We start from the raw sequence: 17,360 nt of genomic DNA, 5'->3' as shown, positions 1-17,360 counted from the left end.
AACACTGGATTATTATATTATTGGGTCAGAACCAACTCAAGCATGTGGGGGGCGTGGGGGAGGGATAGGTCAAATCTCATGGAGGTGAGGTAATGCTGTATCCCACATGCCAGCCCCTGTGAGTGTCCTGGGGCAACCCTGGAGCAGCTGTCAGTCACTGGACCCTTGGACTCTGCTGGGCAACCCCAGGGCAGCTGCCAGTCAAAGCCAGCCTGGAAACACTTCAAGACACCACACTCCCTGGAGCCCATAATCCAGTCTCAGGTTGGCTGGCACACCAGGAGCACGGTCCCTCACTCTGCCCCAGAGCCACAGAATGGCCAGTGGGCCAGAAGTCCCACCTGACAGGAGTGGCCACAGGCGGTAAGCACATAAAAACAGCAACATATGGCTCCATTTTCAATTGAGACCTACCATGAGGAAACTGGACTTACACAGGACTCACTGGTGGGAGATCTTTTTCTCTTACTCTCTCTCTTTCTTTACTCCTAATTCTTCTCTAAATCTCTTTTCTTAATATTTTGGGTAACTTGGTAATAAGTTGGATTTTGCTAAATTTTATGGGTTAGCAACTGCTAAGTCTATGCATTGTGGAATGCTTTGTTTTTGTTGTTTGTTACCCTTTTAAGCTTTTGCCAAGTTCTCTTATTTACTCACTTATTTTCTAAAGTTATCAGTAAAAGTATCTCCTCAGAAAACTTGTGTAGCATATTCTCCTTGTTCTACCTCAAGGTATTAAAGAAGCAAGGGCTCTTCTAAATATTTGGTGGGGGAATTTTTGGAGCCTTGTATATTTTTTAAAGTAAAACTCCTGGTTGAGCTTGTAGCTCCAGGGCTGGGGTCTTACAGGCTTTTAATGAAACCATTTTGTCATTATTCTGTAAGACACTTGACTGTAACACCTTGTCCTGACACAAGGTCTAGCTTGTAAAGAAACAGAGGGGAAATGTGAAAACTGAATTCTTCTTTTTAGAAATTTTCTTTAAAAAATACCATAACTTTAGGATTTCACTTATGAACAAAGATAAGAGTTCATTGTGTCCACTCCAAGCACCAATAATTGAACCAGCAGCTCAGAGCAAGTACAGCTCAGGGTGACTTGCACTTTTACCTACAAAACTCTAGGTGCAAGTCAAGTATGTAAATATGCCAATATTCTGATTTTCACCTATGGTTCACTCTGTGTACTCCTGAGCTAAAGAGATAGTTAAAGAGATCCAGGACTTCTCAAGACACTTCACTAAATCTTTAAAAAGGAAAATATGGTTATCTTGACTTAAATGTTCAGAGCAATTACAGCAGAAATCACTAGTCACTTATTCTATTCCTTACACAACGCTCCCCTAGCACTTCAGGTTAGAAAGAGCCAAAAGGGAATCTGAGGTATGCATTTGTAGTGGGTTTCTGTGGCTGGGTTTGTTTTTTTTTGGTAGCGGGAGGCGGGGCTACATGGGGTGATTTCTTTTAGAAGCTGCTAGAAGTTCCCCCCTGCCCCCCGTGGAGCCAATGATAGCTGGCTACAAGAGGGATTTCCTGCTGATGGTTAAGGGAGAGCCAATTGTTGCCTCTCTGTGATAACATATTTAAGAAAAAGTTTGTTGCACAGAAGAAATTTGGGTCAGGGGGGTTGCCAACGTGGCCCTAGCCCAGGGCAAGAGTGGTGCTGGAGCCGAGCCGGCCTGGGCGGGGGCGGTGGCCACAGCCTGGGGCCCCACGGCAGCTGGCCCAGGGCAGGCACGGCAATGGACTTGAGCCAGGCCAGGCCAGCCCCGCTGGTGGGCACTGCTCCCCCTCCTATTCTGGCCAAGCCGGGGGGCCCCACCGCATTGCAGCTGAGCCCATGAGGGAACAAGTGGATGCATGAAGGAGGACTGTTACCCTCTTGGGAGGCCCAGGAGGGAGAGGGGTCCTTCCCAAGATCTGTGGCTTGTGGAGAGGAGCCTGTGCCGGAGCAGGTTATTCCCAGGTAGGATTCAACTCATGGCCCTGTGGGGGACCCACATCGGTGCAACTCATCCGTTAAAGACTACATCCTATGAAAAACCATCGGGGTGCAGAGATCTCCTGCACCCCATGGAGGAATGACCTTCGTGATGACAGATATGGAAGATCTGCAGCCCTGGGGGGGTGGAACCACGTTGGAGAGGTCCATTAAGGACTGTTTCCTGTGGGAGGGACCCCACGGAACAGGGGAGGGACTCAGAGCTTTGGCCCTCCTGTTGCCCGTGGTGAAGACCATGGTGAAGCAGGTTGTCCCCTTGCAGTCCATGGAAGGGTGACCCACAGGACAGCAGACTTGGAAGACCAGTTGCCCTATGGGTGGACTTCTCTTCCTGCACTGATGCAGGGGGAGGAGGGAGAACAATGGAAGGAAGGAGGGGTGGTTGGAAAGTGTGTTTAAGACCATTTTATTTCTCACTCTTTAGCTCTTATCCTGTTAGTAATAAATTTTAGTACCATCCTCACACTGAGTTTTGTTTTGCCTGTGTGACTTCTCCCAGCTCTTAGTGATTTTATTGGGTGCCTAGAATATGGCCAGGGTCAACCCACGACAGCATTTTTCCCCCTTGAAAAACTGAAACAGTAGGAAGGCCAAGAATAATAAACTAGCTGCCCCTAAATTGAGAATAAACTATAGTTTACTGAATTAAAAAAAAGAAAAAAAATCCCATGATTTTCCCTGATCTGTATAGTGAAATAGCATTCCCCCTTGTACTCATGAAAAAGCAAATCTGCTAGAAATATCTTTTCTCCTGGTTCTATTTAAAAAGTCTATGGACAGAGTGATTTTGTCAGCAGAATAGTCTGAAAACCATACAGTGGCATGGGAAATCCTTGCACGACTGCTCATTCTTTATTGAACTGTGGCCATAATGAGTGTAATTTCCTTGTTTAAAATAACACGGATCATTTGGAAGTCAAATAGTGCTGAGAAGGTATTGAAAAATTTGCCTTTAAATTTCCCTTGGTTAAGAAGTGTTAGACAGAAAAGACAGAAGTTTATTTTCAATTTGACAATGCATTCTGCTGGTATCTGATTATGTGAAAATAGCTAAGTAGCACACATTTTCACTACAAAGGAAATCACTATGATCTTGAAAGAAAAAATACAAGTATTCAGTGCTTTAAAGACAACAGTTGCTTTGTGGTAAGATGACAACAAAGCATATAGAAAAACGTAAGACAGACACCAACTGAATTGACTTTTGAACTCTAAGGGTTCCAGCACTGGGACATGTTGATGCTGCATGGTGCCAAAAAGCATCCAAGACTCAAGACATGAGTCCAAGCTCCCCGGTGCTTTCTTCACATACTCTTCATATGCATAAAGAGCTCCTGTTTCTCTGAGGCACTGATTTTATCTGTTTGTAAGCTGCACATGTTGTCCTGATACAGCCAGTCCCATGCAAGCCCACATCTGTTAGCTTGTTTAGACTTCCCTCAAGGTAGGCCTTCATTCTGTCTAAGAACATCTGCACCCTGGCCTGGACAACAAGATACCACGCAGGCACAGCAACCTTCAGACCCAGAGCTTTGGAGGAACTCCCAAGGACTGAACATGCTGTGATGAAGAGGAGGTTGAGGAAGAGGGGTCCCAGAGCCCCGTGCCTCAATTTCCAGAGGGGCGTGCCGGGGGGAGGTGCTGGGGGGTGGATAGATCTGGGATTGGATGGGTTAATACCTTAAATTGTGGAAACCTGTGGACACGAGGATGTGTAATATGTATTCCTATGGGCCTCAAGCCTGGAATTAAAGGACCTACCCTCTTTATCTTATCTTATACTCTAAGTTGGCTTGGAGTCCTGCTTTCTGCGGTCTCTTAAGGCAACACAAACATAATACTGTCTTTGTGGAAATCATATTTCCCACATCATAACCAAATATATCCCACATACATAATTATCTGAATTGCAACTTTTCCAAATAGCAGCTAATTAAGTACCAAGGTAAGCACAAAGACTGCAGAAAATCACATTTATATCTAAGACTGTTCAACCACATCCCTGGTTCAGTGAGTGAACAGGAGCTGTCGCTAAGCATGCCACATGGAGAGTCTTACCAGGTTTGGTGAGAGCAGGGACTGGAAATGAAGGAGAAGACCTGCACTGGCTATCTGTTCCAACCACCTTCTGCTGGCCTCCAGTGTCTCCATTTCATATTCTTTGTTGTTGTCAAACATCTGATTTAAGGCCACCATTAGCTGCTCTGAAAATGCACAGACTGTGGCCACTAGGCTCTGACAGAAGACCATGTCTCGCCTCAGTTGTATCTCGCTATCTGTGATGGGCAGAAGCCAAAAGAGGAAAATCAAAATGGAGCAGATTGATTAACAGCAAAGGAACTGGGCTGGAATTTTTTTCTTTGGCTAAAAACCATGTCATTTTAATGTCAAGTAAATTACAAGGTTACAGCCTAATGTTATTCCTAGTAAATAGTACTCCACGACCTCTTTGCTGCAACATGAGAACAAACTGGGCACAAAAGCATTTACTTTCCACCAGAAAACAAGGATAGTAAGAAGCTGTGAATATGACTGCATCATCTCCACAGCTACCAGATGTTATAAAGCACAGAGTGTTGCTACCAGAACACAAGCCATCCATATACAATATATATGAATATATATATGAATATGAATCTATAAAATAAGCACAGAGCAGCATTACATATTCAGGAAGCAGAAGAAATTTACAGTGTCAGGAAAGTCCGGGAGGAAGGTCCCGAGGTAGATGTCTATGGATCATTAGCAGCTGATTTAAATTAGGGACTAGCTAACCTATCAATTTATTCTGGAGGGCACAGGCATTAGATTAGCTAAAGGTCAAAAGAGTTAGAAATGGAAACATATCCTTAATAAAGTACAAAACTGTGGTGATAAATATTCAGTGCTTCCTTCTTCTCCTCTTTCCTGAAGGTCTTCAAGTAATTTTATCATTATGAGCTGTTAGGTAAACATCAGTCACAATGGTACAGGCAGACTTAATCTTTCTCAGAGCAAGAGAAGCAGATCAGGTGATACTGAGGTCTTTCCAAAAACTAAAATATTTGCCCTCGCTTCTAGAGTCCTCTGCCCCTTTAGGTTTAGCTCCTTTTCCACCTTCTCCATGGATCTGATGAGAACTTAGATGACTGGATAAGTCGGCAGAAATAATTCTCTACTCAAAAAATTACCATTGACCTTAAAAATACATTTTTCTTGGGCTCCAAGTATTTCTCAAACTAACCCCATTCTGTCTGCTTTCCTTCTGAAATCTTATTCATTCTTTTCCTCAACTACTAATAATGGTGAACACTCTTTTACTATCATTTCTATTCCATTTTTCAGGACCTTGGGAATGTTTTCCATAAGTGGTCAAATCACTACTGTTTCTGCACTGTGACTCAATGCTTTTTGTTTTGATTACTCAAATAAACCTGCCTCTCTCTCTCCAGTTGTGCAAATCCAGTACAGACAGAATCTGCATCTTTAAAAACTCAACACATCTCCAACTTCAAAAATCCCACTGGCTTCTCCATGGTCAAAACGTTTCCAATGTCACAGCAGCACTCAAGGATTTGAGCCCAAAACACATTCTCTCTCCTTGCTTTGCTCAATTTTATCTGTTTGTCTAACAGCAGCTGACTTTTGGTGCCTTCCTCTGTACTGCCTGCTTCTGAAGCAGCCCTCTTGTGTCTCCAACACCTCATTTCTAAATCTCATTTAATACTACACGAATATCATGCATACAAGAGCACTTTGTGCTCTTTTTACAAACCTATTTTTAAACAAAATAAACTGTAGAAGTTACTGACTTATAAACCCATGTAAATAGGGAAAACTGCTTTAAAAACATCAAGTCTAGGTTATTTGCTCAGGTCACTCCTTATTTTTAGAACACGTGAGGAATTACTAAAAGCTTTTCTAATATTTTGAAGAAATCTGACAACAAAAAAATGCTATATTTCCCTTTATAAAATTGTATGTTGTGTGTCATAACAAAAATAATGAAATAATAATGCATTCATCTAGTGATGCAAGATGGTTAAAATAATCAGCTTTTACAGTTAAATTGGACTGCCTACTTCAACACTTACGCACCTACAAACTGTAGAGAAACTTGGGCCATATTATTTTCTAAATACTGATTCACTGACATTTATTTTGCAGACACACATGCCTATTTTGTGTATTTGAAGCTATGTGCTGTATGGGGTGATGGGAGAATTAATACACAGAATAATCAGAGTCCTTCCAAGAAGGAGGGACTTAAATTTCCTCTAAAATAAGTTAAAGAAAAGGTATGGGTTAAAATAGTAAGGTAAGTCTGGAAACAGATGGGAATGAAAAGAAAAATAGCAAATAGGAAAAAGCCCCAAAAAAGAAAGACAGCAGAGGTACTGTGCACAAGCTGAGTGTTTAGTTGTTTCTTTATCTGCCAAGATCCAGAGTAAACAACCAGATAAGGCATTTTGCATTTAAAAAAAAAAAATGCAGTGTTTGTTAAAAATGTCTAGAATTGTGTTCTTCAGGAATCCTCACTATAAACACAGGGGTAAAGTCAGTGATGCAATTGGATATGTCTGTCTCGTATTGGCCTCATAAGCCACCAGCGTGCCTGTAACAAATGTGGATAGAGCCTTCTAAATCTTCATTTGCGAAGCCTAGCCATGAAAGTCATTGATTATCAGGTTTTATCATCTCTGACATTTTTCCCCTTTCTGTAAACACAGTATTCTGTCCAAAAGCAAAAATAATCTCAAACTAGCCACATTCACTTCCCCTGCTCCAAAAACAAGCAAAATTACCTGTATACTCAAGAAGTGCCAAGAGTATCCGCGCCTTCACCTCTTAAAGAAAAAGAAGAAAATATTTTAAGGTCATGGTTAAAAGTGTTTTCATGAACATAATAACGCATTTGCAGTTTCTCATTTTACCATCTTAACTCCAACTTCTTGTGTAGGCAATCCTGATTTATACCTACAAAACAGTAATGAATCTCAACTTCACTTAATTGTACATATAACTTGATAAAAATTGATAATAATCAAAAGCACCAACAATAAGAAAGACACATGAAGAGGTGTCTGCTATCTGAGAGCACATGTGTACCAGCTGGTCAATATAAGTCCACATATGAAGAATTTCAGTCTTAAAACTTTGAAAAACAAGACAAGTTTTCATTGATTCCCAGAGTACCCAAATTCTTTCTTCTCCTTCTCTTGTACCCTCTTGTTCTATACTTAAAAATCTCAAATTATCCTCATTTTAATGTATACCATAGGATCTAGGAAAAATACAACATTATTTTCCTTTTTCCCAGCCTGCAAGGTTTTTTTTGCTTCAAAAATTTCACTTAACAATTTATGAAATAAAAAAAATATAATTAAAAAAAAAAATCTCAATTTACACTAAATTTTGGAGTTATATCTCTTAACACTTCGCCCCCACCACTTTTTCTTCTTGGAGGGGGCTGCTTCTCAAAGTTTGCAGGCTGAAGAAAGTGATTCTTCCACTTTATGTACCAGAGCACAAATTTAAATGTGTTAACCACCACTGCAAGAAACAGGCAGATCAAAAAGTTGCCATAAAATTAGAGAGTTTCAAACTTCCAGCACATCAGTTGTCCTACAGGTACTAAGTGAAGGAACACAACACTATTCTCACTCTTTCACATTGTTCCAAAGTTTCTTTCACACATCCAGTTTTCTCTGCAGTTCTGTTCCAAGTCCTGCTCTGTCAACCAGTGGAACTTCCATTGTGTATATGGACAGTAAGAAAATTTGTTACTGTGTGTTTGCCCCTACTCGAATGTATCTATGAAAAGCCAGAATTTCCCCAGCCGTGACCAGGTTGGAAAAAAAAGAAAACCTTTCAATCTTGGTCTTTAACCATGCTGTACACACATTGCAAAATGAAGTCGAAGTGCCCATGCTTCTGAAGTACCAGCCCACAGTATCTCAAATACAAACACCAAATCATTTAAAATTACTGGTTATTCTTGAAATTTGCAAGGTCTCTATCTTTGCCTTAGCCTTCTGTCTTTTGAAAAAAAACCACATAACTTACAGAGAAAAATAACTTGGCATCTTGGAGCCTGAACACGGTTTAATAACTGAAAATAGAGAAATACAGTTTTTATCTGAATAATGTAGATACACTGAGGCTATTAATTGCAGCTTGTTTTACGTAAGATTTGTTGGATCTCTGAATTCAAAAGCATTTGAGGTACCCATAAATAATGATTTCTTGCTTATGCGAAAATTACAGAACACTGCAACTCTATCATTGCTGTAAGTCTTGTATGTTTCAAAACATACCCACAGGCAAAAGAGTATTTTTAGGTTATTTGTATAGAGACTTACCTGGGGTTAGAAGTGAACCTTGGATGTCAACCATTTGCTTTTCAACAAATATGGAAGTTTTCACTACTTCTTGCTACGTGTTGTATGGAAAGAAATAACTCCCCACCAATTTCTCTTTAGATTATGATTTGTAATGCAAGATGCCTTCAGCTTCTTTTATTTTTAAACATTCTTTTGCACTTTATTTAAAAGACCCACATTATTCTGCTACTCTTATCGTTTCCAGAAAACGCTAGATTTTAGTTTTTTCACATCTGAAAATATTTTAGAAATATTTTACAAATATGATTTAAATTGACATACATTTTTTTATACCTTCAATGACTGAAAGGCTCCTTCATGCCTCACTCCTAATTTAAATTAAAATAGATGTGAACTTTCTCAATTTTATTATATTTCCTGTTTAAACTTAAAATTACTGTGCTAGAAAAACAACTGCACTTCCTCATGTAGTTATGGCTTGCTTTAAAACATCTCTGCTTTTGACCAAAACTCTTACCTTTTTTTCTTCGGGAAAAAGCAACTACAGAAATGTCTCCTTTTCTTTGACCAAGAATCTTACCTTTTTTTTCTTTGGGAAAAAGCAACTACAAAAATGTTTCCTTTCTTTGTTCTGTTTACACCTTTCTGTTGTTGAGTCCCTCTCTTTCCATCCATCTTGTTCATTTTCCTGGTTTCTACTAGTCATTCCCCAGCTTTTCTTCATGTGCTTTCTGATTCCCATATTACGTATTTGACACAGATACAGAATCATGTACCTACATTATTCTTTCTCTATTCAATGACTGTTCATTTCCTGCCCTGACTTCTGCTCTCTCCACTAAAATCAAGTACTCCATCTTCAAAGATCTACCTGCTTTACCAACGCATCTCTAGCTTTACTGGTTTAACAATTTAGTAGGCCCAGTCACTCCAAGAAATAACTTCATTCTTTTCTTTAGTTACTTTTGTCCAGGTAAATCCCTCTAGAATCCGCATGCTATTTCAGAGAACTCTTCAATTCTAACAACTAGATTAGCCTTCTAGGGCTGCCTTTTATGGTAATCATAGAAAATTTTTCTTTCTCTAATGATACAGTAGGCAAATGAAATAAGTCAAAGCAATCTTCACATATATTTTAAGTTTGCTGTCAAGGAAGCTTTGGTTGTGTTTTTTTCTGGTTTTTTGTTTGTTTTTTTTTTTTAATCGGTGCAAACCTTAATGGATTTTTTTAATTTTTTTTTTTAAATTTTTCTTCTACTTCCAATACTAATAAAAAGAAAACTGACAGACTAGAGCAATCATCGTCAAGGCATTCTGAGTTTTCCCACTTCTTCATACTTTTTTAAACAAAGTAAATAAAAAGAATCTTAATATCTAGGACTTTAAACATCTCATCTTTGTGAGGCTCCCATGTCTCCTTCTGCTTTAAAGTACTAATCAATTTAACCTAATAGTGCAGTGCAACAGAATAATGAATAAAAAAATTACAGTAGCCTCTGATATTTGCATAAAAAGAAAGTATTCATCCTTACTTTAGCATTGATCAATAATGCTTAAATATATTTATAATAACTGGAGGTTTTAATTAAAATTTCCCCCCCCAGGTGAATGAAGTTGTATCTGTGGTCTCCTTTGACCTCTCTTAAACCTGCTAGAAGAGACAAATACATCTGCTTTCCTCAATTATCGAAATATTGCCTCCTACTTATAAACCAACAGGAAGACTCTTCTAAAATCTCAAAATATTATTCAACTTGTTCTCAGAAGCCCAACTAAACAGTCAAATGAGGTGATAGCTTCTGGTTTTTTTCTAAATTAGGCAAATATGAGGAAAAATGGGGAGAGGACTCTGTACCACGTGTTAGGTTTTCAGCCAGAAATAGCTCAGGGCAGTACTATTGGTTCTTCTAGGTATCCTGACCATCTGTGAACACAATGTAGGATGGTAAGATCGGAAAGGAAAAATTAAGAAATGAAGATATAAAGGGAAAATGTAGCCGTTTAAAACATTTTAACCCTGTTTTGTGCTCATCTGATTTCAGTTAAATCCAGCTGCTGATTGTGTCTGAAGTTTAATTTATATCAGCCTAAGCCTGTCTAAATCATAGCAGTCTCCCAAAATTTCCTGAGAGGAATAATTCTGCCCTGAATCTTTTCAACACTGATTACATATACCTGTCCAAACATGCCTTGGAAACTAAGGCTTGAGAAGCAATTATTGACTTCCATTCCTCTATTTCTTCTTCATTCTATTCGTGTCAGGGAAGCCACAAGAACACAGGCTTTCAGGTATCCATTACATCACACTAGCTCATTGGTCCCCAGGAAAATCAAATTTACAATGAAGATGTGGATCATGATTCCCCAGAGCGCTTCTCAGGAAGAGGCATTAGTGATCCCAGTTTGGGACATGGTGGTGGTGGAATAGGAATCAAATTAATGGAAAAAAAACTGTAAGAGACTAGAAAGATGTAAAGACTGATGGTGAATAAACGACCTAAGATTTTACCTGTAAATCCATGTATTTGGGTAAGATGATGGCACAGAAGCCACTTGTAAATCTCTGACAAAAGCTCAGATGCCATGGACAGAAAGGGAGAGCCAACAGTATTTAAAACCGGCAGACACCTTTTGATACACATTGAGGAGAGAAGGTAAGGCAGAGTGTGTGACGCTCTTGAACAGCACAAGAATAATGCCTTTTACTATTTAGCTCTCTGAACCAAGCACTATTCACAAGCATGTCAGCTGCAATACAGTTAGTTACTGTAATTTATTAAGAGAAACAATTTTCATCCTTATTTGTAAAACCCTAGAAAATGCAAAGAGTTTTATTGTTCTGTAAATATCAAGATTTTTCTGATAAATATCACTATTACATTATAGTAGTATACAAAAAAAAATGTATTATAGAGAAGCAGCAAGTCATTTGGACCTTGCTGAACTCTCCCAAAAAATTTTGTGTAGATTTAACCCCAAATTTATTTGAATAATCTCAGCTCAATATTGAGGGTATATGACCAATGTTAAAATGAGTTAGGTCTACTAATTTTATTTATGGGCAAACAAGTTATGTGAAAATGGTCTGGTAAGCTAAGCTTCAGAAAGGGTGCAAGGAAGGACTGTTGAAGACACATTTCCATTCCTCCTCAACTGTGAAAGAAACTCTGATTAATACTTGAATATAATTTGGCTTAGGATGAAGACAGGCCTCTAGAAAAAAAGGATTCAAAAATATTTATTAAAATATTCACTCAGTGACAGCTAACATTAAACTAAAAGAAGTATTCCTAGTATCGGAGAGTCAACCCATGTGATTGACTCCAGAAAGAGGAGATATTTATGTGACTGTTTTTTCCAGTTTTCTAACACAGAGTCTGAAAATATGATTGTATCTGAAATCAGAAATACCAAAAATCAGAGAGGGAGGAGTTTGTTTGGTTTGGCTGGTTGGTTTTAGAAAGTTTATCTTAATAAAACTTATCACCAAGTTCTTTTCCAGTGATCTCGTATTTAACAGTTTTTTTATGGGACACCATGGAAATTAGCCCACAAAACAGAAGAAGCTAAACACACACAAATAATTTAAAGCTAGACCCGATGTAAGTTTTTGTTACCACACAGACTCCTAGTGCAAGAGTTTGTATCAAAATAATTTTGTTCATTTTTCTGTTTCTTTAGCAAACAGCACAGGAAATAAAGCAGAAACTACAGGCAAGATTTTCTGGAGAGGAAATCCCAGTTGTTTTCTTATGAAGACGGGAGAAAGCAGAAAATATCAGTTCACATTGTCACTTGATGGTGAAGAGGAGCAGAGTACATGGTGGTAAAGAAGAAGAGTAGTTGGTAACTTCTAGACAGTAGTGGGAAGGAGGAGGAGTGATAGCATCAGTTGGGACGGACTAAGTGAAGACCGTGGCTTTATGGCAAAAGTGGGAGCATGACTTCAGAGGGATAATGACAGAGGGATAATGTCTCTGTCCAGACAAAGACAGAGAAGACCAAGACATAGGACAAAAGCTGTCCTGCAGAGTTTTCATCTTCCCATTTAAGATAGTGGAAAATCGAGTTTAATTTCAAGAAAAGCCTCAATTTGGGGTATCATTCCCATGAAGTTCTGTGATAAATCAGTCAAGCCCACTGGACTTCAGCAGCAACCGAAATGATCTACCACATGCAACATATGGTTCCTTTGTTTTCACTTGTCAGGAGACTATATTCTCTACAGCATCTGAAGTCTATAGGGTAAGCACAAGACAGCTGAGATAAACTCTGCTAACCTTGTCGTTAAGAATGCAAAGAAATCCTGTAGTCTACACTGGGTTCAGCAAATCTTGCCTAGCAGTATCATGAAGCAGTTGTATCTCTTCCCTTTCTTTCCCCTCCCTTGGTTCTGTATCATTAATCAAGTGCTTATTTATGATCATGTTGTTCTTACTAACCTTCAACAAATTTTCTGATATTCTGGGCAAGACTCCGGACGCTGCTGGGAAGGTTCCAAGGGTCTTGCTTGATGTGGAGTCGTAGCCTCTTTGGACAGTTAAGCTTTGGTTCCATTTCCTGCTGAAACTCTAAGCAAGGATAAAAATAGTATTTTTCTGCTTAAATCTCCTGAGAAAGCCACAATAAGACACTATTTCTTCCTAAATGTTTTCACTGCTCAAGGAGTTGTCAACTCATTTAACTCTAGTTAAAGCTATGGTGATGGGTCTAACATCTAAGTTCTCTACTTAGTCCAAGGAGAGAATGAGCAGCATCCCCAAACATGATTCTTTCTGAACCAGGTACATAACACAGAATGTGCATGTTTCCTTGGAGTAAGTGGGACCCTGAAACTTTTAGAGGCAAAATTACTTCAATCAGAAAATTAAATTTAAACCAAAATTACTTACTGCTAGTCTATCTTTCAAATAATTGAAGTGCTCCTTGTACAGTTCATGAAGATGATGCAGATCAAGAATAACATATCTGATGTGCCTATATATTGTGTCTAACTCTACATTTATACCACATTTTGTTGTGCAACCCTGCTCTAGGTTCATCTCCATTATCTTAGTCCCAAAATTGGAAACAACAAAAAAACCCCAACACCCCCCCAAAAGAATTGGGGTACAGTAATTATGCACTGTTGATTTCAGTGAGATCTTGATACACTCTGTACTACCCTCTTACTACCCTCTGGCCATCTAAAATCAGTTTTCTTTGCCAACAGACATGTAGGATCAATAAAACTTCTTATACAACTTTCAGTTTCCTGCTGCACCTTTTTCTTTTTTTTTTTTTTAAACTCAGTTCACCAAAAGAAGTCCTTTGTATTTTTCATCATAATCTTATGACTACCACCAGATACCTATTTATACACTTAGACTCGGGCAACTATGCAAGAAGTGTTAGTAGAGTATCTGAATTTACCTACAGGATATTTTTTTAAGCAACCAGTGATACTTACATAAGCATATGTTTGGCATAAATACTTCTGTGACTATAAATTTACACTCACAAATTATTTATAAATCAGCTTTAAAAATAATATAACTACAAAAAAAATAAAAATCTGGCATTAGTAATAAAACAGATCAGGAATGGCTTCAGTAGTTGAGGCAAAACTATAATAAAAACACCTGCAATATACAAAACCTGCTTCTTGCTGCAAAAACCTCAGCAATGCTAGTCAGTTCAGAGTCTACAATTCAGCTGTCTTTCCAACAAACCTGAAATCCTTTTATACATTGTGCAATAAAAGTGTAAGAAGTCAGTTTTCAACTAAGAATTAAGATCTAATTAACATGAATTTCAACAATCAATTTTTACAGAATACACCAAGATTAAGCAAAATCAGTTCTTTAACACCCAGCTTAAGGAGTGGATAGCCATATCCATGCCATCTTTAAGCTGCCTTTTGATTCTGATAGCTAGAATTAAATGTTACCTTGGAGGCCTCGACCTGGTGTAAAGTATTTTGTCTGTTCAAAGGCCCTCATCACAGCTGGTCCTTTTAGAAGACTGACAATTGAATCAACCTGTTGGGATCAAGGTTCTGTGAGAAAGATGTATTTTACAGCAACAATGAGAAATTCTTTCTTTAAGAAATATGACTACAGACAAGCAACTTTGGATTCTTTCTTACCTAATGAGTCTAGTTAAACTAACAAGCTAAGGAATGTTAGACTAAATTTAAGGACCTGTTTAAATTGCAGGTTTGGACTATTTACAGAAAACTGAAGGAAAATGAGTAAATACATACCATCCCAGTAAACAGTGGAAAGCAAAAGTAAAAAGAAAAAGAAGTATTTTCGAAAGACATCTTAGCTCAAACACAGACATTAGTATCAAAGTCAAGGAAAATAATCACATACTTGACCAAAAAGATGCTCCAAGCAGCTATGGAGCTTGTCCTGTTTATCATGGGAGATTCGAACACTTATGGGAAGCTCATCACCTGAAAAATATTTTAAAATGAAAAACCGTTCAGAAGTTACAGAATGTTTTACCAAAGCTTTGAAGCTTATCTAATTTGCTTTGCACACAGACTGATGTCTTTTAGGATTATAGTAACTGTACTCCCTATATACTTTGCATTTACTAGTCACTCAATAATACAGAAATAGCTCTTAAAGAAAGGACCCTATTAAAAGCCCAAGTGGTCAAGGTCCTAGAAAACCTGCTCTACATGAGCCTGCTTGAGGAGGGGACTGGACTGGATGATCCCTAAAGGTCCCTTCAAACCTCAACCATCCTGTGACCAGAACACGCGATTCTTCTATGCTGGAGAACATACTAAACAGCTAAGTAGCGTAAATCTAATGTAGCAAACCACAAAGTGACTGAAATGCATTCACCATAAAGTTTCCATAGGGACTCCCCAGACAATTCACCGTCTTAATGATCTTACTAATTAAATGGTTATGAGAATTCAGTAATTCAACAAGGATACAACATCCAAATCCTATATTTCATATAAGTTTTTAGTAGCACATACCACATAATTTCCTAAGAGAGTGCAAAGGAGAAAGACTCTCTTAGGTCATTGTATCGTCACTCGCTCTCTCAGACAACAGGTGATGCAAGCCAAACTCTTTCAAAAACTGTGAGAAACTGAGCTTAAAACTGGTTTTCCTACTTGATGGTACAGTGAAATATAAGAAGTAGCCACTTGATAATTTATAATCCAAATATATTCATGGTCAATCTAGACACATCATTCTTATGTCAGTGAAACACTCATACAGCATTTCTCTTTCTTTTTCAGCTCCTTTAGCTTCCCTTACAGCCAGCAGTTATACCCCTTGACAGGATTTTAATTGCATCAGATGGAGCATGGTGCCCAAGAGCACTGATCTTGAGTTAGCCAGGTTAGCTTTGGAACTAGGAGAAAATTAAGTCATCCGAAGAGTGGGAGTTTCACTGACCAGCAGTATTTATCATCTTGAACACCATACTGTGCTTAGCTAGCACAGATATATTATTTTAGGCACCTCAGTTGGTACTACAGTTTGATGCTGCACAGATATCAGCTCATTTATATCTTAAGTTGATGATCCAGACCCTGAGTCTTCTCTTTTATAAACAGTTCTCTATGTCCTTCATCCTTTCCTCTGTATTTGCTCAGCTCTGTAAGAGTGTATCATTTCTGGAAATTAAATTCTGCCTTATTCACATTATTCTGATTATTCACAAGCTATCTCAGATACCTTGCATAATGTCTTAATACTTTCCTGTCCCAACTGAAAATACCTCTCCTGGTAAAACAAGCAATAAAAATTTGCCTTCTCTATGGCCAAGTCTCACTGGTGGCTCATATTCAACTAATACGCCCAGTTCTTTCTTTTCCTAAGTCATTCTCAAATGATAAACTCCCAGCTTAGAGCAAATATTTTTTTATTATTACTCCCTGAGTATATGACCTTGTACTCCAAGCAGTTAAATCCCATCTCATTCCTATTAGCAGCTGCATTTATTTAAATTCAATTTGTCACGGCATAAACAAGAATGTGCTTCTATGTGGTCTCACATTCCTTCCTACAAACATACACAGCCATATCCTGCCCTCTGGGTGCTGACACAGGCCGGGAGAGCATTCCACGCTCACCTAAAATGCTCCTTGCTCTGTGCAACATAAGGCACTGTCAAGGTCAAGACATGAAAGACTTTAAAAGCAGTGCCTCCAAGAGCTCTTCTAACAGAGTCGATTCACAGAGACACTGGTATGTTGCATCTCTCTCACAGAAGGACTCTCAAGTGTAGCACTAGCTAGGCAGAAGCAAGATTATGCACTTCTATTATGAAGGAGGATGCAATTTTTAAAACTAAAACAATAAAACTGCCATGCAAATTAAAATAATAAAATTGAATAAAAGCAACAGATGACAGATTCATAGCTGACTTTTCTAAACATACCTGAATCCATTTCATCACTGTGAAAATAAGAACTGCACTGACTGCTACAAATGCTGGTGAAAGAGGCAATGGAGTTCCTATTGCTGTTGCAATCGCTTGAAAATAAAACACAAAACAAAAAAAGAAATAAAGTTATGTTCTTTAACAGGATCCGTAACAAAGTTATGGAATTTTTTTCCTTTTCCCTCTCTTAAATTTAATAAAGAGGTGATCTGTGTAATTTTTCATACATAATAAAGATCCCTGTGCTTAGGCTATCATTTAATTTGCAATCCGAGTAGGACTGAGAAGACCAGTTTACCAAAATAGATGCTTCAATTGTCTACCTTCACCTTGCATATGAACAGTTACTTGCAAAATGTTAATACACACTTTCAATGCAAAACAACTAACTTTTATTACACAAATTGCAGTTATTGAAACTGCAGCCTAAAATGTTTTAGTGACTCTACATTTACTCCTGGTCCATAGCTACTATAAATGTCAAGACTTTAAAACTTGCAAAATAGTGTCCCATAATGGGTTTACAAGAGATTTGATCCATTTGAGTAGCCCCAAAACTCAAATTACAAACTATTTTCCTTGCCAGCCAAAAGATAGTTTATGATCCCATTTTTTCCAGCTGTTCATTTTTTCAG

At 38.3% G+C, this 17,360-nt stretch overlaps 1 protein-coding gene across 4 annotated transcripts in view; it reads right to left on the bottom strand.

The window, feature by feature from the left end:
• The window catches only part of PREX2 (phosphatidylinositol-3,4,5-trisphosphate dependent Rac exchange factor 2), a 168,998-nt gene that overhangs the window by 44,797 nt on the left and 106,841 nt on the right, over positions 1-17,360 (bottom strand). For all 4 annotated transcript variants that reach the window (XM_027638739.1, XM_027638737.1, XM_027638741.1 and 1 more), the window contains 6 exons: positions 16,723-16,817; positions 14,682-14,764; positions 14,255-14,345; positions 12,768-12,896; positions 6,787-6,828; positions 4,061-4,278 (listed from right to left, as the gene is read on the bottom strand). In XM_027638739.1, coding sequence (XP_027494540.1) covers positions 4,061-4,278; positions 6,787-6,828; positions 12,768-12,896; positions 14,255-14,345; positions 14,682-14,764; positions 16,723-16,817 — 658 coding nt within the window. The remainder of the gene's footprint in view (positions 1-4,060; positions 4,279-6,786; positions 6,829-12,767; positions 12,897-14,254; positions 14,346-14,681; positions 14,765-16,722; positions 16,818-17,360) is intronic.

This window comes from Corapipo altera, unplaced genomic scaffold, assembly GCF_003945725.1.
Source record: "Corapipo altera isolate COAL_440 unplaced genomic scaffold, ASM394572v1 49, whole genome shotgun sequence".
NCBI classification, from domain to species: domain Eukaryota; kingdom Metazoa; phylum Chordata; class Aves; order Passeriformes; family Pipridae; genus Corapipo; species Corapipo altera.
Note: the sequence above shows the minus strand (reverse complement) of the source record. Positions and strands in the feature narration are given on the sequence as shown.